Source organism: Plectropomus leopardus, chromosome 17 (assembly GCF_008729295.1).
Source record: "Plectropomus leopardus isolate mb chromosome 17, YSFRI_Pleo_2.0, whole genome shotgun sequence".
Taxonomy (NCBI): domain Eukaryota; kingdom Metazoa; phylum Chordata; class Actinopteri; order Perciformes; family Serranidae; genus Plectropomus; species Plectropomus leopardus.
Genome location: NC_056479.1, coordinates 6,129,664 through 6,157,501, shown reverse-complemented (window position 1 = coordinate 6,157,501; position 27,838 = coordinate 6,129,664). Strand labels below are relative to the sequence as shown.

Here is a 27,838-nt window from a genome sequence, read left to right as displayed (position 1 = left end):
GTTAGTTCAGCATTTGCTATAATAAATTTGCTCCTTTCCTATGTAAAGTTGGTAAAGCTACAATTAAAGTAGAGACAGATCTTCTAGAATTGATAGTGCATCACTTTGGTTGTTTCTTACATTTACTAATAAATCCCCCAAAAGTCTATAAAGTACAGATGTCAGATTATTCATCCGACCTTCTACTAGTTTTTATTTTCTCACTTTTAACTGTGTAACAGGCTGAAACACTGCAGTAAAAAGATGGCAGGACGCCGTCACAGAGAACGGCCATCAAGGTCACAGAAATTTCTCTTGGAATAAATCTTTATTAGTCAGTTAATTAATCAATCAGTTCTGTATTGAGGAAAGTGGCAGGGTGGGTCATTTCTGAACTCATAGGGGACAGGCAACAACTTTGCCTGCACTTCAAATTAACTTTTTTCCAATACATGAGACAGTGTGTGGCTTAATAGAAGCATACTATAATCGAAACATCTGCATGAAGATAAGCAGTGAACAATGCAGTGTAAGCATAAACTGTCTTTGAGCTCATATACTGCATTGATTTTACATCACTTTCCACATGCTGGGAGAACAATGTATCAGACATTTAAATTGTACTGGCTGTCCAGCAGGGTGAGATACACCGACCACTGCTTGGCCAGCCACTGTGACAAAGCCCCTGCGGTGAAATTCAAAAAGAAAACTTAGCAGGGGACAATCAAGGACAGAGAAGTTTAATTGAGGTCTCGGGAATCTCTGCTGGAGCTGAACAAAAACCCAGAACCACCCCACTATTGCATGGCTGCTTAATCTTTTCAATCAAAGCTGTGTAAAGGGCCAGGATCAACACTGAGTGCTCTGTTATGCAATGGCCTCCACCATCTCCCTTTCACACCAACAAAGCCAACAAATATTGTAGATATGGGAAGAAAAGCCCTCTAGCTGTCCACTCAGGCAGCAAACATGAGAATCAATCAGCCGCACAGCAAATCACAGTAGATTGATGTTCTTAAGGGCTTTCAAAAGCTCGGATGAAGAAATGGCTCTGGTGACATGTCCACTGATGATACAGCTGATGTGTAAAGTCAATACTGATTAAGTCAAAGATCTGACCTGATGAATATCAACCGGGCTGCTTGGGGCCTTATTATCATCAAGTAATTAGTCTGTCTCTTTGTGAATTCAGCACTGAGGTCTTTATAAAAATGACAACGTCTACTATAATGAGTGTTTGATGTGCATTAAAACATCATTCTGTGATGGCTTGTGGAAAGCTTAGAAAAACAGAGCATGACAACACTGGACAGATCACTGTGAAGATCATGCAGAATTTAACTTTGTGGAAAGACACATATACCCCAGTTTCCCCTATAGGCTGAGTGTCAATGTCAAGACTGACACTCAGTTGATGTGACTTGACACATGATGAAGGAAGGGGGCCTGAGGCATGGAGCTAAAAAGAAAATGTGCTGCCTGAAAGCACACTAAATTCAAACATGCCCTCCGGGTGTCAAAGTGAGAAACAAGGGTCAGGCAATCTGTAGAAAACAACCCACAATTCAACAAACTGATGGCAACAGGTTGAATACAAACAAAGACACAGCACTGAAGTTAAGAGGAGAGGATTACAAGTAATGGCAACACTCAAAATGAACCAAACCAGGTTTCCGGCTGCGTGTTTGTCCTCATTTTCCCTCGTCCATTCTAATTTCCTTAGTGTCTACCAGGAGTGCTGCTGGTAAAGGTCTAGTCATCTGTACAGGGACAGCTGTTCTCAAACCTAAAAATAACCCACAATCTGTTGTCCACTGCCAACAAAGCACCCCAATTGCTGCGGAGTGGCCATCTGGGGGAAACATGCCAAAAATGGTGAAGAGATTCACACGTAAAAATCTAAGAACCTCAAGTCCAGACAGAAAGGACACTGCTAAACAAGGTCAAGGAAAAGAAAGTCTGTTAAAAACCTGGCTGCAAAATTGCTTCTTTTAATCGTAATGATAATTATAATACCTTGCATTTTTATAGCTGCTTTAAGGGATCCAAGGACATTTTACCCATATGGAAAGAAAATAAGACAACATAAAAAATAGTAGGAATGTCCCAAGAAGAGGTCCATAGAAGCTGCATTATGGATTTCTGCTGGGACACAATGCCAAAGGGTGGGGGCTGCCACACTGAAGGCTCTGCCCAAACAGTTTGCAGGCTGGTGTGTGGAGTGGTTAGCAGATCAAAGTCCAAGGACCACAAGTTCTGGGACGGGGTATAAGGTTGGAGATCAGATAGGTACTTGGGGGCAATGGCATGGAGGGATTTGTAGGTGAGGAGAATGATTTTGGAGGAGATAGAGGACTTGACATTTAGCCAATGAAAATGAATGAGGGTGTGGATGCTGTGCTGTTGGGCTTTGTGCGAGTGAGAACCTTGGCAGCTGAGTTATGCACACACTGGATTCTGTCCAGGGCTTTGTTTGGTACACAGAATATGAGTCCTTTGCAATTATCCAGATGAGAGGTAATGAAGGGTCTGTGCCACGGAGGCTGTGAGTGATAGTTGGGAGTCTGGAAATGTTTTTGAGGTGGTAGAAGGTAAGTTTGGTGATGGATTTGATTTGATGTCAACCAAGCTGTGGACTTCTGGGTCTGGACAGATGGAGCAGTCAATCAGGTTAAGGAGAAGAACTCCAACCTTCTGGAGCAGTGCCTCGAAAACCACAACCATGAGCTCGGGGACTGTTGGAAGAGCTAGGTGGATGATGTAGTGCTGAGGTACAGCTGGGTGTCATAAACATAGAAATGTAAGCTTAGGCCGTGGTGTTGGATGATCTAACCAAAGGGTTGCATGTAAATGATAAAAAAATGAGGGGTCCAAGCACAGAACCTTGTGGCACACCCTGGTGAACTGGTGCTGGGTGAAACTGAAGCCTCTAAGAGTGAAAATGGTGGTTTCCTGTTTAGGCGATATGACTGGAACCAGGACAGGGCAGTGCCAATTGGGCCTGAGTATTCAAAAAAGCAGTTGAGGAGGAAAGTGTAGGAAACTCTGTTGCACGATGCAGAGAGGTCCAGGAACAGGATGGGACAGGAAAGTGCTCAAATGATTCATCTATTAATCTCTAAAGTTTGAGGGCATGCTGCTTCCTCTGTCTCTCTCTTTGGGTTCTGGATTGTTGATCAAACAAAATTAGACAGTTCATCAGCCTACGCTGTGGGCAATTTCAATTGTTACTTTTTTACCATTTTCTGACATTTTATAGACAAGATTTATCTATTTATATGAATAATAATCAACACATTGACAGATAACAATGAAATAATCACTTGTTGAGGCCTGAAATGTGATTACTGGGACTCATTTGTGGTGATTCTTAATAGGCAGGCATACTTAAAAACATCCACAGGTTGCTGGTTTAAGATGGAGTTCAGCAGTAAAAAAAAAAGTAGTTAATAAAAGCTTCTGAACTCGTCTGGGCAATTTCTCCTGCATAACTCAGAAGGGAAAGCTTCCGTCCATCAAAACAACAACTCCCTCTGTCTGACATCAACCCCCCTTACTATCTCTTTGCCTCTCTGTCCCTCTCTCAGCACCAATCACCCACGCGGGGATTAAGCTCTTTAGAGCTACACCATAATCAGGCTGCTCTTTAATCTCTAGTCATTTTCTGAACGCTAAAATTGTTATGGCTGCAGTAATGTCACTACCATCGCTGCCAATGATTCCCCTGGACACAACCAAAGCAGCTCCCTTATCACAGAGCAGTCCAAACATAACACAACTACAGGCCCCCATTGGCCTTCAATGATTCACACACACGAATATGTCACTGTAACTACAGTACAAATGAAATGGCAGAAGTTCAATAAAAGAAAGAAGATAAATTATATTATTACACAGAAAGTTATTCAGGAACAGCATGTAACTGTTGCCATATAAACCCGTAATAACTTGTTCAGCTCTCTTTGGATATTTGTTGAAAAAGATATAAATGTACAAATTATATACAAAATTTCAAGTAGAATTAATTGGTACTAAAGTAGCCTTTTTTTTTTAAAATATTTGACATGTCTATTTGTGAAAAAGATATGTTGGAAAAACAACACGAAAACTCAAATGTTTGGGATTCCTAAATTGGGTACAGAGCATTAAATTTTTTGTTCTCAAAAAAATGCTGTTTGGGAATACAATGAGTTTCCACTTCCTGGTAAGTGGGAATGTGTGATCTGCTGTATATTTACTCTAATAACAGTGGTAAGGGTTTTCTATTAAGTGTGGAGATTAACAAGGTTTTGGTAATCCATGTTTTGAAAGAAAAAGGTTGAAAAAATATGCTGCCTATCTCAATCTTCTAAAATATGTGTTTTCTATTCTTTGTTGGCTTGTTTCTGTGTTTTTAAGCTATTTGTTAATGGTTTCTTAAAATACCTATGAAAAAGCAATAGCAATAAAAAATCAAATACGTTTGAAATACACAACTACTCTATGATTTGCTCCTTTGCTTCCCTCATGCCCTAATAACATTGTGAGAACACAGAAATGCAGACATGGGGCACAAAGGGTTATGAACCTGTTTTATTTATATTTATTTCTTCTCTATGCAGTTAGGGTATTTCGATATTTGCCAGAACTACCCTGTTTCAAATTTATTCCAAGTCTATTTTTAAAGTCAGTTCTTTAGCTAGCAATTTTGAGCATGGCTTCAGTGAATGACCCCTATCAAACTTTGTACCTCTGGAAGACCTGAGTGAAAATGGTCCGTTACAAAAACGAACACTCACTTCAGTGCTTTGGAAGGAGGGCACTTTGTCCTTGCAGCTGAGCTCACAACACTGAGAATACAAAGGAGCTCAGGTGGATCCGAGGTAGGGTGGGTTTTGATAGCTCTTTCCACAGGGTAGAGCACAGCTGATGAGAAATAGTCAATTATTTACACTCGTTCATTCAGAGTCTGGGAAGTGTCTCTAGGCCAGAGCCTCTGACCCTGTGTCGGCACAGACACACAGTGAAGAGACAGTCTACTCGCTGTACAGTATGCTAACAGGCTTTGCTGAATGTTTCATCACTAGCTCAATGACTTTTGATTTATATCAGAATAAGTTAACTTGAAGAAGCTAGACAATTTCCAGGATAAAAATATACTAAATGCAAAAAACCTTTTAGGTCTAAAAAGCACATGGATCGCCAACTAAAATCAAGAGAAAATAAATTTGATGATTTTTAAGACCTTTTTTTAGGTAATTTTTAACCAAATTTAAGATGGATTTTGGACAAATCATTTATTTCTTATTTAAGCATTTGAACAGCTGAATGTGATTATGTGTCCTGTTAGGAGTTTAATGCATTGTCACACCACAGTTAAAATATTTTTTTAACCCTATGAAACCTGAACCTTTTTTTGTTTGTTTTGTTTTTGTACATTTTTACTTTCCTTTTTGGGGGGTAAATATCAGGTAATATTCTTACTCATAGCTTTACTTTTTCCTGTGTTTTTGAGAAAATTCAACTTGCTCAGGTTTCAAAGCCTTAGAAAATACAAATTGAATTTTAACAGCTCTATAAAGGATGCTGGTGTATAAATGTCTCCAATTGCAGTTAAGAATTAATTACAGCCTCACTGAAGAATTAGTTTAGGTTCATACAGAGGAGGTTCTGATTATAATATGGGTACTTGCAGTACTTTTATGGCTGATACCAGAGAAAAAGGTCACTTCTTTGCATCCCAACGTGTCAGTGTTCACAGTTAAAAATATTCTTCAGTGTTACTTCTCTATGTCCCTGAGCGGTCATGATGAAACTGGGAAATTACTCTGTAAAACTGCAAGTGTAAACAAATTGAGCGGAGATTACAAATCAGCATTATTTCAATTTGCTTACATACAGTAAGAGGCTTATCCCATTAGGAGATAAAGGGGAAAAGTTCATTTATTGGCAAATTATTTGGGGTCTGCTCATTCTATTAAAATGTAGGCGAGGATAGGAAGCAGACAGAGAGCAAGGAGGAGGGAGGCGGAGAAATTATACAGGAAGAGATCAGCACATCTATCACTGTCGCTGTGCAAAGTTAAAGCTCAAGTGGAAATCACAGAGTTTGGCTCGCTTAAGACTTCAAGGACACACACACACACACACACACACACACACACACACACACACACACACACACACACACACACACACACACACACACATTATCCCTGATCGACTAGATCAGTACACACACACACACACACACACACACACACACACACACCCTTCCTGTGGACCGCAGAGGTGGGGTGTCCGGGGAAGTTTGAGTGAGGGAGGGACTCACAGGACAGAAAATGTTGTCAGAGACAGAAATTCAAGCCTGGCTTGACACATTACGCCTTATTCACACAGGGGATGAAAACATCTGTAGACTAGGTGCAGCTGGACTGTTTGGGCCAAAAGTATACGTTGACCCAACCGAGTCCCCTCTGAAAACAAGCTGTACTTACATTGTTCAACAAGTATCATTCATTTTAACCTTGTCTTTGTGAAAATAAAAATCATCCAGCTGAGTCTGTATTTTCAACCTTCTTTCCATAACAAATGTATGTGTGGATCTATGACTGATATCAGAGGCAGAAAGTAACTCTGCACTATTTTGAGATACTTGTTTTTATGTCCGTATTTTCATTTTACGCCTCTACGTAAAATGAAAATACTCTACTTTATGCTCCATCATATTAATCTGACAACTTTTATTTCTCATTACTTTGCAGATTCCAATGATAAATATTTTTTATACAAAATATAGATCAACCAATAAATTATGATGTCTTATTTTAAATTAAGCTGCCTAAAATTAGCTCTACCTTTACCAGCTGTATTATTAAATTGATGTGTTAAAGCTGCAGTAGTTTTAATCCAGTAATGTAATATGTATTATTCTAAATAAGTGCTTTTACTTTTGGTACTGTGAATAAAATGTTATGCCACTACTTTTGTACTAACAAAGTTTTCTGGGACTTTTACTTGTCACACAGTATTTCTACATTTTTCAACTCCGATTCCAAAAAAGCTGTGTAAAACATAACTAATTAAAATGGATGTAACTTGGTGGTAAACATGCCCCTGTCTCCAGAGAGTGTGTATTTACAAAAAGCAACAAAGTTTATCAGTTAGAACATTGAATTTCTTGTTTTTGTACTGTATTTGATTGAATATAGGATTTGCAAATCATTGCATAGTGTTTGCATTTATGTCTTACACAGCCTCTCAAGTTCTTTGGAATCAAAGTTGTAGTATGCTACTTAAATTTCAGCAAAAAAAAACTGAATACTTCGTCCACCACTGACTGAGATGCAAGAGGCCCTAGAGACATACATGCAGAACCATGATACATTGTCATACACTGAGTAACCTGCTAAAATGTCAGTAAAGTATCGTGGTAAGAAAAAGTGGATACAACCAAAGAAATAGATAATATATGGTGTAGGGGAGGGGCTAGCCTTGGAACCAACTGGGGTCTTAACTACAGTCCTGGACCAAACTCCAGTTCCCAGGAGGAGACTGATAACTGGTAGTGTCTTTTCCAAACTAATTGACAATAAACAGGGAGGTAAGCCGAAGTATGTGTATGCAGTTGGGACTTACCAGAAACACCCGGTACGCATCTTTCCTCGTGACAGAACCCCAACACGGGTCTGTGTCGTTATACTTCACACTTCCAGCGCTGCAGGAGTGGTTTCCACTGCGCAGGGAAAAAAAGCACAAATGAAAAGAACTTCATGTTTATCCCGATTTTTGTGAGACGTTGCAATCTATAACAAATCGCACTGCAGACCTTCACCATCATTATTTAAATTTAAATTTAAATTTTGAACCCCCATTGCAACTTGTCATGTGAAATGCCTGAGCAGCAGCGGCTGTGAAAACTTGAGTGTCTCTTAAAAGTAATCACAAACCCGATCATTGTTGCGTGACAGACAGAGCTTTAGTAAAATCTTCTGCTCTGCCCATGCTGCTAAGAAGTCTGTGGTTTGTGCCTTCAGGCAAAGCAAACTGCTTTTGAAGTCTCAGTTACATCTCACATTTATTCTTGCTCGAAGGTTAGCAAGGTTTGGACCACAGTGGAAGAGAATTTAATACGATAAGACAGCATCAGTGTGCTGAGCCTCAGGACAGGATGACGTAGGCCCGCTTTGTCACAACAACAATTAGAAAAGGAAGAAAAAGAAGAAGAGACTGTGGCTTTTTCAACTCAAAATCTTGACTGTGACTGTGTTATTGTAAATTAATCAAATGGAACAGGAAATGAAAGAAACAGAGTTTTTTAGATTATGTTTAAGGGTAAAGTGAAGGTATTAATAACAGTCTCCTGATGACGGATCAGATCTCAGTCTTTAGAATAATTTATCTTTCTGTCAGTGTGCCATTCTGGGTTTTAAAAAGAAACTAATTACAATGAATCTCATTTTGTTTTTTGTCTGTTTTGTTTTATCTCATTTTAGGGGTCATGTGTGGTGGACAAAAACATGAACAACTGTCTGGTTAGGGTCTGGCTTTGCAAGAAACTTTGTGATGTGGATTGAGTATGATGTTGTATCAAATGGCAAAATATAAACCCTGGCACAGATGCAAATTGTGTTCATAGATAAACATTGTTGTCACATAAAAATGGGCATCGATAACTGTATTGAATAATCAGTGTCCAACTTTCCACACGTGAACATGACATTTATATTCTTCTCTACTATTTAAAATGAGTCCAATCGTAATTCATTGCAGTGTATTGCTTCGCTCAGCACCTCTTTGTCCTGCCGTTGCTGTCCTTCTGTCTGTTTAACATAAGACTTCTGCTACGGGAGTATGAGCTATGCACTGAAGAACTGTTGGTCAGAGTTCACCTGCACGCATGCGCGCACACACACACACACACACACACACACACACACACACACACACACATGCACACACACATGCGCGCACACACACACACACTCACACACAACATAGAAGTACCATAGACTGTATTTAAAGATGGACATCATGACAGTTCTCCCAAAGTGTAGCATTTCAATCTTGATCTCCCCCTGGTGTCTGGCTGTAATATAGGTCTTAAAGCCCTCCCCTCCATGTTAGTGAACAGGACTAAAAGCTCAAAGTGCCATATAAATTTTTCCCAAAGATGGTTTCTGTCACTGAGGGTAGTTCTCATCACTCTGATGTTTGTTCAAGTGATCGTTTTCATGATGAGTTTGGTTTTATTGAGTAATTCAGTTCTAAAACACGATGGGGGTTAGGGGCGATCTGGGATCAGACCCCCGGCACAAAAAGGACTAAATGCAGATTGACTGGAGATGCTTCAATGATACTACGTATCAAGTACTGATACCAAGCTCTAGTAGGATTCAGCATTTACTACCATGAACTCCTTTTCTGCTTAAAGCTGGAAAAGCTACAGTTGAAGTTAAGAGAGATCATCTATAACTGAAAGTGGTTCATTTTTGTTGAATTTTATATCTGTTAACATATCCCCAAAGTGTGTTTGTCGGGTAAAGATGTCAAATTATTCACCACACCCACTACTAGTTTTTATTTTCTCACTTTAAACTGTGTGTAACAGGATGAGACGCTGCAGTAAAAAGGTGGCTGGAGGCCTTCACAGAGAACGGCCATCAATATCACTGAAATTGGGGGAGAGCTGCTCGGAGACGGTCCTTTAGTGCTGCGTCTAACCTGTGCAACATTAATGGCAGTGAAAGATGACAGTTTCAGACAGAGTGCCAATTTTTCTGCATGTTGACTGGTTTGAATTTATGGTTTAATGGCTAATTGCAGGTTGTCCTGGTTGTTCAATAAATTATTTTCAAACTGCCCTTTTTTTCTTTTATTGGTCCATTTAAATTCCTATTCTTATGTTAGATTTTTTTTTTTTGAGAGTACTCAAGTAGTTTTAAATAATTTAATATATGCACTGGAATGTTAATGTATAATAAAATTCCCATCCCTATTTTCAAGACCTAGCAGTTTATACTGTTCATCATCTACTGTATTTTCTTTAAAACTGCCTGAAACAATCACAAACATCTCTGTCAAATACGGTTCTCATTGGGGAATCATCTCACTACAACAACACTAAAGGGGGAATGGATATTTCTGTGGTCCAGGTTCTGAAGGGCTGAGTCTGTGATCATATAAAATACACTATTCTGACCCAGTCTGGCCAACAGACTTGCAATAAATTTCTGTCTGGAAGCAAGTCAATACGACTCAGACGCCAGGAGCAGCGGTAAGGGGTCAGCGGGCCTAAAGGCCTCTGTCAGCAAAGCTTTATTGTCTGAATCTCAAGTTCAGAGGGTGGCAGTAGGAGCAAAGAGTCAGGGCAGAGGAGCAGATGAGATAAAGACACATGTGCTTTAAGTTGCCAAAATGGAAAGCAGCAAATGTTCCAAATGTTCTTCAAGGTGAACATCTATAAAATTCATCTATATATACCCATTTATGCCACAATAAAAGTAAGAATGAAGGTCATAAAGTGAGTAAATTGGTCTTACCAGGCCACTTCCATCAGTGATATAGGCACAGCTGCTGCGTAGATGGCCAGGTCTCCATACAGATAGACAATGATGCAGATGTAGAACATATTGACGCCGACTGAAAGACAAAAATAAAAAGACATGAATGACTTCGAGATGTGAGCCAAGTTTGTCTATGCGAAGGAAATCAACAGATTCTTAAAGTAACACGAGGTCAAGAGGTGACGAGCAAACACATTTTTCATCTCCATCAGCCGTCCAAATGCTTAATCATGAAATATAGTTGATGGACCGCGAGTGTCAAACTTTACCACCATGGTGCCATCTCTATTAAAATGCACTCTCATCCATCCAGACCTCCGCTCACGACATCCCTCCATCCCTTTTCTGGGACAGCGGAGACACATCTTATTGGACCAATGAAAAATATTAATAGCATTAATTAAAAAAGTAATCACTCCATGAGGGATTTTTTTTCCTGTTAGCCTTTACTCTCCACAGCGACAAGCTCTTAGCCATCTGCCCTTTTCTCTTCATCCACACACTCCGCTGGCAGGCCGCAGCCCCGGCTGCCTTTGCCAAGACAAGATCGAGGGCTTTGACCAGCAGACAGATCATCACAGTGCACCACACATCCATCATGCTCTTGAATTCTCAGAAGGGGGTTCAAGCGTCCAACTGGACCCCTCAGCTAATTCATTACTGCCAAGGAAATTAGAGCATAGAGTCCATTAAAAAGGAATAAAAAGTGACAGATTCACAGCTTCGCGGGCCGCACTGATTCTTTTATGAATTAAGGGCTGAGAGTGTCGATCAAACAGTTAAATTAGGCTATGATAGAAGATGAACACATAAGGAAATGACAGCCTAATAAACAATACATCTAATTGTAGAAAAGCTGATAATATTAACTGGAGTTGCAAGTAATGATTATTTTCATTATCAGTTGATCTGACGTTTATTTTCTTAACTAATCGTTTGGTCTGTAAAATGTCTGACAATATTAAAAACTTGAATTATCACCTCTCAGTTGTTAGTCAAGATAGAGTTTACATCCATGTCTTTCCAGACTTATGATAGATGTAGTAATGACTTTAAGGAAATATAATAAAAGGTATTGAGTGTTTTTTTTGGCAAAATGGAAGTTATCACTATGTTGACATGTAAGTTTCTATTGAGAAATATGATATCGTCACTTTGAGACTTTTTTTTTTTACTAAGGACTGATAGAGAGCCTCATAACAGTGCAATGACAATCCCCTGAAGTACAATATTAGTAAAACCAATGAGCTCATGGTGGACTACCAGAGGAACAGTATAGAAAACAAAGTTGAAGCCATGACAGTAGATAATACTTCAAATATGGATGTTACTGCACTAAGGGACACATTCCAAACTGTGGATTTTTCACATACATCAGCACAGAAGATCTATACAGTCAGCATACTTTCTGAGCAGCTTTGAGATATTGAGCTTCAAAGTTTTCAAAGTAGCAAAATAAAAAATCCAAAAATGCATGTAACTAGAAACAAAAAAACATCTCACGTAATGTTAATATGTGTAAAAGAATAGGGTCAAAAGTTCAAAGTTAAGAAACCACAAAACGCCAACCCTAAGAAAGTAACACTCAAACATGACACAAAACTAAAAGAAAAGTGACGCAACTCAATACATAAAACAGAGTCATATTAAAAACTATTTAATAACTTCTACTTAAAAGTGGTCATATGTATTAAATGCAATTTTGAAGTACCTACCGAAAAAATCAATAAAAGCAGCAAGTGAAATTGGATGAGGCAATCAACAGAGAAGATTGCACTGACTGAAGAAATTTCAATTGTTGTGCTTCCGCTTTGTTTCATTTCAATTTAATCAATATTTTGATCAAAGATGCAAGTAACATGAAAAAAAAGAACTTTTGTTTGAACTTTTTAACTGTGAAAATGTCCTCCCAAATTATTTCACTGAACAGCTGAGAAGCTAAACTAAATTCAAGATTTTTCAGAAACTGTATTTCTCAAAGGAAGGAAAAATATGGTTTTGGTACCAGTAAAGAAGGGCTGCTCAGAGCTGCATAAAATCGCTAAAATTATTAGTTCACCTACTTTTTCCATGCACGGTCAAATGCAAAGTACAGTAAAGCAGTTCTGTAGTGAAACAAGTGAAGAAATACAGTTTGGACTTTCAGGGTTAAGAAAGAAGAAAAAGGAAAATTAATTATTTCCCAGTCCTATTTCTCACATTATCATTAAAAGAAACAAATCCTTCTCTGCCCTGCATACTGTCTCTTGTGGGACAACATGGGATGAGGCATATTAGTGTCTCAGTGGCAGACAGCAGAAACAGGACGTACTGTACTCTGCCGCCGCTGTCAGTAAGCGATAGCAAGGCGAGCGCTCTGCATGACCACAGGGATGCAGGCCTTCACGGCACTGTAACTAATATTTCCCTATTACCCAGAACCACGGGCAAAAATGCTGCAAAATGGGTCTTCACATAGGAGCCCGGGCTTTCATGTAGCTGTGTAACGCATGGCTATCCATCATCGCTCTGCTTCTGACTGACAGCAGGCCTGACAACCTCTCTAAGAACAACTACAGCAAAAACCTTCAGCAGGTTTAACAGTAGGGATTTAATACTGTACATTACATAACAGGAATGGCAAAATATGTTATTTTAAGTATCCTATTATAAAAAAGTCTGCTTTGACCTCCTGTAAAGTCACGAATAATTCAACATGCTGTCACACTGAAAGCCTCTGATAAAAAAAATCTCTATATATCTCTATTTTCAATTTCATTGACCTTTCTCTCCTTATATTTCATTTTTACTTCTTGCAGGAATATCAGAGTCAGATTTTGATGAACTGAGATTTTACACTTTCGCAAATCAAATCTAAATAGAGCCAGCCCCAAAGGCAAGAGCACTATTAAAAATATGTCTCTAAAATAAGTAAATGGGACAGTGCAGAGTAAGAAATGGATAACTAAGGTCTACCTGTCAACACAATTTCTATGTGATGCAGGTGACACACTGAAGTCCTTTGTCAGTACACAATAACAAGAAGCCCAAAGTGATAATCAAATGTCTTGTTTTGTCTTCCCAGAATTCAAAGAGAATCAATTTAGTGCGGACACAGAAAAACAGCTATTTCTCACATCTAAAAGCCTTTACCCATCAAATGTTGGACACCTCTGCTTGAAAAATGAACTTCAAAATAAATAAATTATCAGAACTGTTAAAAATGATTAGTTTTCTTACAATCAACTAACAATTGCAACTCTAATTGACACCAAAGTGAGGTTTTTTTTTACACCCAGAACTCGAAGAAAAGATAGAAAGACTCATGGCTCCTTTTTTTTTTTGCAACACTATCAATATTTGGGGGTTAAAAAGAAATCTTACAACAATGTATTGGCCGGTCATGTTGATCAAGCTAATCTATATGGTGGCATAAGTCTTATCTATGATTATTGACAATTATCTGGCTCTGGCGTAACATCCCATCCCTAATCGTACCTACAAAACTCTGACTAGCTCAATTGATTTTCCAAACAAGACAAGAGAGCAAGATCAGACCTGCATATTTGAGCTGCTGGGAAAATATCAGAGGTGTGGGAACAACCCAGAGTTCTGAATCTCACACAACTTTTTCAGAGGAATGCATTACATTTAGTTTTGAACATTCTACTATTCTGAACACACTGGAATAATTATTCTGTCGGCGCCCTCTGGTGGAGAAACTATGTAATGGTAAATTTACACAAAAAAACATATTTTAGGCATCGCTATACTGCAATAGACATATGCGCTAAAACCCCTTCATCTACTTAAAAGGAATTCTTCACTCCCAAAAGGACCATCTGAATATCAACAACTCAGCCCGTGATACAGTGATTTTGTGCAGAGAAATTGCACCTGGTGACCAAGGAATCTATAGACGGAGACAATACATTGAAGTAAAAGGGGTCCGCCTTAAACAACAGCAAAGCTATGTATATCAAAACATTAGTTGTTAAACTCTCATACAACTCATGCAGTATATTCCAAGTCTCATTTCTCCACTCATATGTTCAGTTTCACAAACCAACAGCTCTTTCTGACGGAGAACTGAAAGGAAACACATCCATCTTCTTTTTAAAGCCAGACTCCATTGACAAAAACAGTCATTTTACCTCGCTGAACACAGGAGCTGATGGTCTACCTCTTCTTGCATCATTTTTTTGTTTTGTTTTGTTATTGCGTGACTTTAATTTTACATCACCAAACACGGGAGCTTCTTGTCCACCACTTCCTTGATTGGTCAGTTTGTTTGGGCTTTCAAGAGCACAGTTTTACTTTGTGTTCACTTCCCCGCCTGAAAGGGCTGTCTATTCGGGAAGGACTGAGCATACGACTGAATAAAAGACACTTGGATTCCACTGTTGTGTGAGAATTTGTAAGCAGACGTTTTGATGTAGTTTTGCTGTTGCTAAAGGCAGAGCCCCCCTTTGAATTAAATTCATCAATTCTCTGTTTTTAGATTCCTTGTTCACCAAAAGCATGTGAAAAAAAAAGATTTCATAATTTCAATGTAACATGGGGTGAGTAATTGATATTCAAACTGTCAACTGCAAGGTGAAGTATTACTTTCAGCTGAAAACGGCATTAGCCGCAGGTATGCCAATGATTCAGACTTATCTTAACATGACTTCATTACTTAAAGAGTGGGAAACTGTGTTATACATACTAGCTTTATACTTTGCATAGTAGCATAAGGCACAGTTTTAGATACTACACACTTAAGACACTCAGCACATTATCCATATAATTTAAATATTCACATACTATTCACATACTAGTGTTATTTGTCCATTACTGTATTTACTGTCTTTATATTTACATGTTAATTTTTTTTAATTGTTTACAAGTACTGCATTTATATTTTATATTTTTATATACTTATGCTGGTGCTATAATTCTCTATGCTGGCATCAGAGCAACTGCAACGAACCACAGTCATCAGAGGAACTTTTACTTTGCAAAACCTCAGTGCTGTTTATATTTATTCATTTTTTGTTTAAATTTTTACCTGACTTTAATCTAAACTGAAACTTTCAGCCTAAAATACAGCAAGTTCCCAGCAACTTTTTTGTATAAACATTTGCTAAAGGCATTTAACAAAGTTTTGTGTTGGAGTTTGTTATATTCCAAATTCTAAATATTGACAGAAAGATTTTAATTTTTATTGTAAATGTATCGCTTCCAAATATCGGTTGTTGATCTCATTAACTGCCAGTACGTAATGTCGGTCAACCCCTATTATTCACAGCCAGATTCAAATCATGTAGGTTAATATCTGACAGACATAAGCAGGCAATAGAAAAAAGGAGATACATGCAGAAACCACTAACCACGTATGTGTTTTCCACTTCTTATTTCTGTTTTTGGTCTTTGAGCAGACTTTTTCAATCAAACAGCACAATAAAAGCCCCTTAAAATTTACTAGATTACATACTTTTTACCGCTATAAAAACATACACACACACCTTGAACCAAGAAATGAGTTTCCTGCAAAGCACAAGTCTTACAAATCTGAGCTATTTCTATTACTTTTTGTCCCTCACAGCCTCACATGTGCCTCTGAGCACCAGGAAGCAGAGCTGAGGTGTAAAAATACTGAACAGATTCTAAGTAACAACATAACAGGCCTTTTATTTTGAGAAACAAATCAGGTTTTCATGGCGAGCGCTTCTTTCCTGGGACTCAACTCGTATTATCGACCTGTTTTGTTGATCACAGCGAGCCATTACAACATACTCCCCGAAATTAAAGTGCATCTCTTACAAAGCTGACACAGGAAACTATTGTAGCAGCGGCTTATGGAAAATGATTGGGCTGCAAGCTGAGGCAAACAAGTCCATTTATCTTCCCATTGGCTCAGGCACTCCAGACTTTCATTCTAACCAGCGTTCTCAATGCACAAGTATGACATTTAGGTAAAAGTCAGTGAATTATTAAAAATGGATGTGGCCATGTTTGGCTCTCATTAAAGACAGAAGCCCGGGTTGCAGCAGAGTGCATTACTATTCTTCGCCACAGTCTTCCGTATGTCAGGGGAGGGACGGCTCACGTTGAAGAAACAACCCTGCTGTTTGCTCAGCCGCCATGTTAACCAGCACATCACATCACAGAGGTACGAAAAGCTGAGACAAGATGCTGATGCAAGGACAGCGCTCTGTTAGTCTCTGTGTGTGCGTGACTTTAGCCAAAGTCGTCTTCTAATCAACTTTCAAATCATCAATGTGAAGGTTACAGAAACACCTTTCCACAGTGGTGCAGATAAAACCAGCCCCCATCAACATTCCTGTCAGTGGCTGCAGGTCAGGCTGATACGATACTCATGGCCTTATTCCAAGCCTGCCTCGCCGCTGCTGCCATGTCAATTTCTGTCCAGGAGGAAGTCAAATGCCCTCTAAGAGTGCCTCTTCAACAGCAGGGGAGATGCCTCTTAATTGCCTGCAGAGGTGCAGGACAGAAAGACAGTGGGCAGTCACGTGTTATTATCTGTGAAGTGGGGAAGCTGTTAAAACTGTTTTACCGTCCTGTGACTAGACAAACTTGCTTGGAGTCTGTCTTGTGATTTTGCTGCTGCTTGAACACATAAAGAAAGAGCTGAAAATGACTGTCAGTTCAGACTGCAGGTTGCACTCAGCTAATTTAGGTTTGCTCTGGTTAACAGATGCCAACATCTGTCTCCCATACCTGTAATCCCTTGCAATTTAGGTTGATTTAAACGAAGGCATCACTTCTAACAAACTGCACGGCCGTTCCCTCGGAGGAGGACTGAGATTTACATTTTCAGGTGATTGTAAATTGTAAATATATCGCTCCTAATGGCCTGAGTGTGCTCCTTGTTAGATTTAGCAGATTATTTTTAAGTGCAAATCTATTAAGATTGAAAGCACATTGACCAAGTGGCAGTGCTAGAATAAAGTCTATGTAGCTATGGCTGCAACGTTATGTTCTTTTCACCATCAAACTATCTGCTAATTATTGTCTTCATGCATTGATTGCCTGCTCTGTAAAATGTCAGACAATCTTTTAACAAAATGGCAATCACAAGTTTCCAGATACAAGGCTGACATATTAAAACTGCTTGCATTGTCTGATGCACACGCCAACCCAAAGATATTACATTTTCTAACACAAAAAAGTAAACACACTAGCAAATAATTACTGTACCAGTGAAAATATGGTATTTTTTTAGTGCTACAATTTAATTGATTAATGAACCAACCAATGAACCATGTAATTATGGCATTAAATATTATCAGTTAAACATGCCCAATCTAAGTTTTGACCATATAATGTATAATAAAGATGGACGACATGGCAGGTTCCCTAAAGCAAAGCCAAAATATCTCAGTCGGCCCTTGTGACTGCAGTATAGATCATAAAACCCACCCCCTTTGTGAATTGGGCCAAACTAGAAAATAAAAGCTCATGTAAAATTATTTTTTTTCCAATGATGGTTTCTGTCATTTTACTTCATTCTTATCACACTGATGTATGTTCAAATGTTCTTTTTCCTGGTAAGTTTGGTATAACTCGCTTTTTGATGCTATTGTGTGCTTGCAGTTGAGAGGATGGGCGTTTGGGCAGGATGTGATACCGCAGCTCCACTGGCCGATCACTACAACGCAGACTCTGGCTCCAAATTACATCACCAGCAGAGGATGGCGGCACCTGTATTGCAGATATTTTGGCTTCTTTTTTGCACAATGGGAGGAGCATTTTACATCGTTATAAACAGTCTTTGGTTTGACATTTGAGAAGCAAAAGAGTAAAAACTCTGACCAACAGGCAAAAACAAAGAATTCAGATGTATTGTTTGACACCTACATTTGTGCATCCACCGACCTTAAAGTTTCTTGACAGTTGTGCCTGTCCTCAGCATGTTTTACATGAATCAGTATTCGTCTGAGAATGCAGAGGTCATACTACGAAGTCCAATAACAAAAAAAAAATCATTGATTAATTGTTTGGTCTCAGCTATATCCAAAAATAGAACAATAAAAATGTCCATCACAGTTTCCCAGAGTCCAATATGACATTTTCAAATCTGTCTATCTGTCCAAGCAAGATAATATCCAATTTAACATCATATATGACAAAGAAATGCTACAAATTCTCACAAATGAGAAGCTCCAACCAGAGAATGTCAATCCATTTATCAAATAATCGACTAATTGCTCTGGTATACTTCTTAAGAACTGCTTGTTGGCTGGTCAAAAAGCTTCAAGAACCCTCCACCACGACACTTTTCATTTCCAAAGACAATCTGACATTATCATCCACACTGTCAATTGAACATGCAGGCGCATGTAACTTTTCACATGAACAACTGAGAGCGAAACTATGAATGTCTGACTGAAAATATTGTCTAAATGTTACCATTTTTAAACAATACAGTGTCTCCCCCCTCTATGACTGACAGCTTTTTACTCCTCTTTCCGGTGCGGCTGTCCAGAACGAGTAAGAGCACTTCCCATTTCCAATGTCGTAGCACGACACATCATACAAACTAGTTCTGATAGAGCATGATCCGACCCACACTCCATAGCACAGAATATCAAAACCTGGATTGAAAAGCACTAGAAGTTGGTTTTGGATGCCACTATTCTAAAGGTTTTTTAGTGTAATTCCACTCTGTTTTTCACTTCTTTTTTATATTTTTTTACATTTTTGGAGTGCCTGAATCTCCTTCCTGTTTATCCTGTTGGATCCCACTTTCCATAAGCACCTGACACAGGTTTTTGACCTTGATTAAAGTCTACAGAGCTACCAGTCCGTTCCCTCTTTTTCTTGGCACTGAATGTCCTTTAATTCTTTTACTTTCAAAGAATTCCTGATCAAATTAATAAAAATGTTTCCAATTTAGAAAAAGTCAAAAGGTCCGAGTCACCTGTGTTTGACAAAAAAAATGTAAGTTTCGAAATTTTTACATTTGCTTCCCTGGTGGCCAAAAAGGAAGCTCCCACACAGGTAAGAGAAGCAGCTCGGTGCTGTCAGGATAGACAAAAGAGCTGCGGTTCCCCTTTCCTCGTCGAGCATGTGCTGGGACTCGTGCCTATCTAATTCATTTCTGATTAGAGTCACTGGGCAGCTTTCCCACAGCACGGGGAGAGAGAGAGAGAGAGAGGAGGAGAGAAAACTCATTTCCTTATTACCAATCGATACCTCCACGTGTCTCACTTGCACACGGCCTGCTTCACGGTGGGAAAGGTCATCAGCAAAGTTTTTTTTGGGGAGACTTCACCTTTAATGGGCAGGACAGTCGAGCTGAGTGACAAGAGGCTGGATGGATGGGGCACACTGCAGCTTTAACAGCATGAGCTGCATGACAGCATGCATGAGTGCCTTCACACGTGTGGGTGTGAACACGGGCGGAGAGAGTGTGTGTTGCAGCGAGTGTGCGTGCGTGCCGAGTGCTCCACCTAGTGTTGAAGTGCTGAAGGACAGGACGTGTAAGCGCAAATGATGTAGTCAGAGCTTTGACCTTTTGCTGTTCCTTTATCCTTGCGACAACAGGGACGCCGCAGACTGTTGAGTCACACGCATTTGGTTAAGAAGAGCCGGTCGGCGTAATGCAAGCAGACAAGGGGAGGGAGGAGAGGAGGAGAAAGGGGGTGCTGCGTGCAGACAATGTACTGATATGAATGAGGAATGTAAAGCTGTGAGGTTCTTCGCTGTGGTTCAAGGTGAACGTGATACTGCTTTCAATTTGCCATCACAAGTTAACAAAGGGTTAATTAGTTCCCAAATTATTCAGGAAGAAGCCTTAACATCCTAGCCACAAGCACAGGTTGTACCCCCGCCCCCTGCACGTCCGCACGTGCACAGTAGGGAGATGAACAGCCTTGATGGAGCCTCAAACAGCTAATTACAACCAAAGGCAATTTATCCATTTATAATTACATCCAATTACAGAGCCGGCAGCCTTCCTTTGTGAATGTGAGGATCGGACATAAAAGGTGTAAAAAAATTTCTGAGTTAATTCTGAATCAACCCACACAACCTTCACTGCTCCTCCATAAATGTTACACATGGCTAATGATGGCGGTGCTGGAGTTAATTGAATAATGGGCACCAGGAGTAGAGGCTCGAGGCAAGAAGAATATTACCTTTGTTGAAGAACATGGAGGCCATTTGACCCATCTCAACCCGCTCCACGATGTCGAAATGATCGACGTGACCTCCTGATCTCTCTGTGAAAACATAGAGGCCATCTGCAGTTAATACCTGCACAGCGGAGGCAGTTAAATGTCAAAGAGCAGTCTGACGATTTGACTTTCTTTCTCTGAAATTTTTCTCGCATCACAAGGCTGACACTTTTATATAACACACAGTAACAAAACACTGAGACAGACAACTAAACAAACACTTCATGGCCATCTGAGACCCCAAACTCTGATTTAACAGTTTGAAAGACTGCAGGGCAAAAAATTACATTCACATTCACTTTATTGTTGCATCTCATCCTATTAAAAATAAAAACGAGCAGCACAGTATCCCACAAACTACAATGCTATTGTGGATACAATATACAGCGAACAGTGTAAAGTGCATTACCAAAGTGCATTAAAGCACATCGCAATTACACTAAAAGCAATATTAGAATAAATAATGTTCCATAAAATATTAAAACTAGTAATTATCATCAAGCGCTATACTAAAATCTTAAATCAAAAGACTTAATTTAAAAAAAAGCATCATTATAATGTCTAATTATATTATGATTTAAATTTCATATGGGTTAAAAAGTGATTAAAAAACCATGAGTTTGCATTCGTTGAGATGCAGTGGCTATACTCCCGAAACAAAAGTTTATATTGTTTTTATTTTGGAAAACTATATGAATTACAGACAATTACCTAAGAATTATTTTCAGGGTGAATTATTCATCACTTAATCACTTAGTCAAAAAGAATGCAAGAGATTTGTGTCAGAAAACCATCCCATCACTTTTTCCAAAAGCCCTGAGTGATGACTTTAAAAGATGTCTTGTTTTTCTGACCAACGTGCCAAATCCAAAAACATTTAATTTTACAATTATTAAAAACAAATAAATGTGGCACATTTGAGTGGAAGTACCATCAGAATGTTGGACATTTTTGACCGATTAAGTATTAAATAAAAACTTTAATTATCAAAAGCATTCAAGCAAAAGCACACAAAGACTTGTTAGCAATTTTTTGTCATCGTTGACGATCGTCATCGTTTCAGCACACATTAATACTTAACTGTTGAAAAATGTTAAGGTACCGTCTTAAAAAAAACCTTTACACTTGTAAACCTATAAAATGGCTTTGGAAAATATTCTTTTGAAAATGAATAACTCATCAAACATTTGTTTTTTATTTATTGGTACTGTTTGTATGACAAACATACAAATTCCTCTGAAATCATATTTACCCTGCTGTACTGAAGGAAAAAACTTCATTATTGGCATTATTTTAAAATATACGAGATCTTTAACTTTCATAGTTTGGGAGTTTAGAAACATTCAATTAGTGTGATCATAGTAACATGACTTTTGAATTAATAAACATTATTAAGGTCCACCCCGCATTTCCACAAAATTATATATATTACTAAGTATATGAGAGCAATAAATTGTATACACCTTACAGTTTAAAATATCCTGACAGTATATACAGGTTTGCTACTGACTTGGATCATTTTCCCTTGCTAAGGTCATTATGGTTTATTTATGTTAATTTACGATCAAACACGATCCCTAAACATTTTGTTTCAAAAACTCTTTCAGTTTCAACATCACAAACTTTCTAATTAAATATCCCCATTAATTTTCTTTTCACTTTCTAACAAATTGAAAAATTGATTTCTTAATATTGAGCGTCAATTTATTTAAATCAAACCAAATTTTGAGGATGTCTTTCAATAGCATGCAATACATTTGTATGGTATGCTTTGTTTTTAATAGTATTAGTTACATTTCAATATTATTTCATTTAGCAGGGCATTAATACACTTCCTGTTTAGTCTTTCAGTTTGGAGAACACGTTGATTTACCAGCAAGGAACTATATCCAGTGCTGTTTAAAACAGCTCAGCCTCCTATTATAAATCCATGCATCATAAACATTTGTAGAACTCATGATACTCACGAACAGAGAGGATGGGTTTTGTCTCCGGCTCCGATCGGCCTCGGACCATGACGTCATCATCCGAATACTCGGAGGTGGAGTCGCTGTCATCGACCTGCGGAGATAATATGAGTGTGTGAAGCTCTTTTTTAGTTGCCTGTTTTCCTAATTTCTCAACATAAACAACAGTGAGTTAACAAGCGATTAACAGAGAGTCCATTTGCTGCGTATGTGACGCAGGGGAAGGCAACATCTGGAAGTTACAAGCAACAGCTGGGAAGCACTTTGCAGAATGAAGCCCCTCACAATTCACACCGATAACACAGCCGCACATCGCTTGTTATCATTTCAGAAATTTTGTGTGGATTAACGTCAGTTAGCTGTCAATGACAGCCAATTTTGTGAGAATCATCAGCGGAATTAATAAGTGACAAGCTGGCTGGGACAAAGGAAGGAGGACAAGATGAGGAGTGACAGGAGCTAATGGCTCTGTGACAAAATGAAAACATAACCCAATAACAGATTATCATGTGCAGCTATGGATGACTGTTACCTTATCACAGCCTTCAGACATGAACAAAACTGTCAAATACAGTCAAACACCAGACTACAAGTGAATCTTTGTAAATGTAATTTCTACTTCATGCAGGTTAGAAAACAAAGCAGAGAACTTTTCTCCGATGCAAGCACTTTTCTGTGATGTTAGGATATCCAAAATCTACAACAATGTCCAGTCTCATGTTGCAATATTGATATAATATTAATATATTGCTAGGCCCTAAATATACGTGCAGGCAAGCATACAATTCAATATAAAGTGGTATATAGAACTGCATTTAATTAATTAATTAACTACACAATCGAGAGAAAATTTATCAACAGTTTTGAGCATTGATAAAACTTTCTGAGTTTGTTTCAAGAAAAAATTCAAAAATACAGTTACAATTTCACAAGTTTTAGGCTAATTGGTCTTCACGAAACTGTGATCTCAATTCTTAAAATTTATAAAATAAAAATAAAAAATCACAGTGTACGTGTTATTCGCAGCCCTTACATGGAGAATAAACTTTCTAATAATAAAATAATAATTAAGGTAATAATTTACATGGGTTTAAAATTTGCAGCTTGTTCTAGAAACTTCCCCTCGAAATCATCAGTTGAAGTGAACAAAACCACCTAAATTGTAATGACTGTTTAGCATATTATTTTCCTTGTTTTTAGTAGAAATTTCCTTGAAAATTATTAGGAAATCACAGGGCACCAAAATATAGCACTCCCATTATTCCTCATGGATTTTTAACATTTGTGGTTAGAGTCAACAGTCGAGTTGCACTCCACTTAAAGTTCCAGCAGAGGGCAGAGACATTTCTTCAGTTAGTGGCAAACATTATTTAATCAGAGCATCACTCAGCCTTGGATGCAACACAGCCAGTTCTGTGGCGTTGTAAATCACAGTTGTGTATGTAAGAAAAAGAGTTCAGCCATAACGTGCATTCACATCTCAGTGTTTGATACTGTGCTTCAGACAAATCTGCTTTGTTTTCCAGGATTCCTACAGCTTAAAAAGGGGGGATTCAAGACTTTTTAAGACCTTTTTAATGCCACTTGTTATGAAATTTTAGACCTTTTTTTATTCTATTAATTTCTATAGATGGGATGGAAGAGTTTGCCAAATACTTATTGTGACACAAAACATGACTTTTAAATTGCACCAGAAAAACAAGAAAACAGAAAAACAAAATCCTACCTCAAATTTCTTAACATTTTGAGACTTTTGAAAGACTGATTCAAGACATTTTAATACCAATTGAGGCCTTATTTTTAGATTAATGAATTCAGTGCCTTTTTAAGGACATTTTAAGGATGCGTGGGAACCCTGTTTTCACCTCGGCTGGCTTACTATGATTTCTATATAGGACTGTTATCTAGCTTATCGTCCCCAGTTTCCACCTTACATCTGCAGCTTTCTTGGAAAACATATATGATGCATCGCTTTGTTTTCTTTGTTTTCGTTAAAATGCTTTACACAAGCAGAGAGAAATAAAAAGCACTCAGAGGTAAACACTTCCAGTTTTCTCCCTCTCTTGTTTTCCATTACGTGGGAGGAAAAAGGCTGAGAGGAGTACAGGCGCCATGAATCAAGGCCGAGCGTTTGGTACTCAGTTAGAGTCGGGCTATTGTCCTCAGCCTCATAACTCCTCAACTGGAAATCCACAAGCATTAAGCAAGATGAGTTCTGTACCAGGGGAGAAACAAAAAGCAAAAGGCCCGGCCATTTAAAGTCATTTTTTTAGTCAAAGTATAAAATGATGGAAGACGGGGTTACCCCCCTTGGTAGGCGAGTACAGTCCCGCTCTGACGGCTTCATCCAAATGGGGTTTGTCAAAGACGAGTGGCAAGAGACACATTTCACTCGTGCTTCGACTGGACGATAAAATAACAACAGCCCTCTAAATAAAAAATACAGCTTCCTATTAAAAGGGAGGATTTCTTTGCAGGCTTTAGACAAGAAATATTTTGGAGTCATTTCCACTGAGCATCAAATGCGAAAATTCACTGTTCCTCTCTAGAGAAGCTCAAGAGTGAAAGAGGAAACACCCACGTGGTGATAAACTTCAGGTCAAATAAGGAATTGTGTTGCCATTTCCGTTTAAGTTACCTGGATGCAACTCCATTTCTGTGAGTACTTGCAAAGTCGAACTTGTCTGAGCGCCACAATGTGAAAGACAAAATGCAGCAGTCACTGTGGTGAATATGGTTAAATCTGGCTTGATAACATGCAAAACATCCCTCCAGAGCCATAAAAACAGAGCAATAATATATTATATATTTTGCCAACAAATTAAATGATCAATTAACCGGTTTGAGTTATTTTTTTAAAGAAACAAAATGTCAGAATTCTCTGATTCCAGCTTCTTAAATGTGAATATTTTTGTGTGTCTTTCCTCCTCTTTAACAGTAAACTGAATATCTTTGGGTTGCGGTCAAAACAAGACATGTGAGGACGTCATCTTGGGCTTGGGAAATACTGATCGACATTTTTCTCCATTTTCTGACATTGTATAGACCACATAACTAATCAATTAATCAAGAAAATAATCAACAAATGAATAAACAATGAAAAAAACATTAGTTACAGCCATAGTTAAGCTGGTGAAATCAGTGGTTAAAAACTACACCATACACATCCATTGCATGGCTGCCTTTAACCCTTCGCATCAAGCAAGAATTCAGCTTTACCTCAACACAGCAGGACGGACTCTTTTTCCATTTTTACTGACAGCAAATTGTGCGTATTATCACAAATCCTCACAAACAAATATGATGTTTTAACAACACAAATCCACAGTTAAACAGCCCCATCGTGTAGTGAGTGCACCACTGCCCACACTGAACACTCCCATATTATCCAGTATTTGTGTTCTCAGTGTGTAATCTGAACCACAGGACCATGCAGGATTTGCATAAGTCTATTTTTAAGAATTAATTAAACAAGCCGGATCCAGCGTGCTCCAAAGGAAGAAAGGGTAGTGCTCATTAATCTGTCTTGCAGTGTGTTTCTGTGTGAGCAAACCATCACTCTGCCTGACTGCAGTCACTCTGGATTTGTGTTTATTTTGACGCTGATTATTTCACAAGTTTATCTCCGTTAAAGAAAAGATGAAGTTCATTCTTCTATTAGCTTCCTAAACATGCTTCAACATGTCAAAACAAGACCTGTAAGCTCATTAAGTACAGCTAAGGACTCAAAGTGTCCCTGCGCTGCATTTATACTAACATTAGTTCCACTTCTTTGCCTGCAGGGTGTAAATAGTGTTTGGCTTCATGTCTTATTAGACAAACTGACAGAGAGGGGCATTTACTTCTTTAATATTTAGTTTGTGTGACACTTCCTTACAGCAAATAGAAAACCGCCCATCCAGCCAACATCCTACTAAACATATTTACACGCAGAGAAAGAGTTCATTGTCCCACCTCCTCCTGCTCTCTCCTCTTCCAGCGTAGCTGAGCGTTGGCCGCCGCCATCGCCTCGATCACAAACGTGGTGGTCATGTAGCTAGAATGACGGACGAGAAGATGCAACAGGTTATTACCGAGCTACTTACTGACACTGATGGTCAAATAAGATGTGACTCTTGATCAGGTGTAGAAATTGTTTCATTATCATTTTGACTTTGACCACCAGAACATCATTTAGCAAACTTTGTTGAAGGGCTGGACCCAAATATTTGGATCACTGAACCCAACACCTCGGGAATTGGTCCGCTCAGCCCCCCGTCTTTCTCTCTCATGATCCTGCTGCTGGGGCAATCACACACACAGTGTTTTTAACAGGTTTTTTTAACTGAGTTGAGCCATTTCAGTATCGTCGTGAGCAGCACCCCTCCGATTATTCGTCAATGTGGAAGCTCTGAAGCCCAGAAAATGGCATTTGCGACAGCCCTACTTTGTTGTTTGGTCGATTCTTTAAAGCTCCTCTGTAAAATGCTGTCACCTTGCTGCTATAAGTGAAAACAAATTCATCCAAATATTAAGTAAGGAATGTCTATCTTCCTGTTTGTATGTATGTCCTTCATGTATCTTAGGAACAGTTGATCTAATCCACTTCACACTTGGCAGGTGTATTACTGAAGAGGACGTGCGGTGCTGACCTGGTGCAATTTGGACACACAGCATGCTGATTTGGGGCCCTCAGGCAAACACTACCTTGCTGTACTTACTTCTTTTTATTGGAAATGTTGTTATTGGCAGTGGTTGAAGAGGTACTCAAAACTTTTTTTTTCTGAGGTAAAACTATTAACTATTAACAGTAAATGAATAACACCAGGAATTGTTCTGAATTATCAGCAATTTTGACATCATCATTTTAAGTTTACATTTTAGTAATTGTTTTGTTAACAATTATTGCTTTTTAGATGACAGACATATTGTGCCTTAATCATTAGCTGTTTCATGTTTGACTTGAACATAATAAATATTTGACTGACAAGGACAAAAGTCACATTTCTGAGCATGTTACTGCTTTTTAATGGACCTCAACTTATCAAACTTACCCATGTGTGAGAGTGATTAATTAAAATTAATTAAAAACACTACCCTTACTACTAATTTGTTTTTAACCATTTTTTATATAGGCTATTTAATTTCTTTAAATTAATGTTATATTTGTGCTGCACTTTTTTCTCCTTTCAGTCAAAATCATATA

General features: G+C 38.5%; 1 protein-coding gene across 2 annotated transcripts in view; it reads right to left on the bottom strand.

The window, feature by feature from the left end:
* The window catches only part of tmem104 (transmembrane protein 104), a 71,392-nt gene that overhangs the window by 41,053 nt on the left and 2,501 nt on the right, over positions 1–27,838 (bottom strand). For both annotated transcript variants that reach the window (XM_042505566.1, XM_042505567.1), the window contains exons 4-8: positions 26,608–26,689; positions 22,654–22,747; positions 20,648–20,731; positions 10,500–10,599; positions 7,597–7,693 (exon numbers count right to left, since the gene is read on the bottom strand). In XM_042505566.1, coding sequence (XP_042361500.1) covers positions 7,597–7,693; positions 10,500–10,599; positions 20,648–20,731; positions 22,654–22,747; positions 26,608–26,689 — 457 coding nt within the window. The remainder of the gene's footprint in view (positions 1–7,596; positions 7,694–10,499; positions 10,600–20,647; positions 20,732–22,653; positions 22,748–26,607; positions 26,690–27,838) is intronic.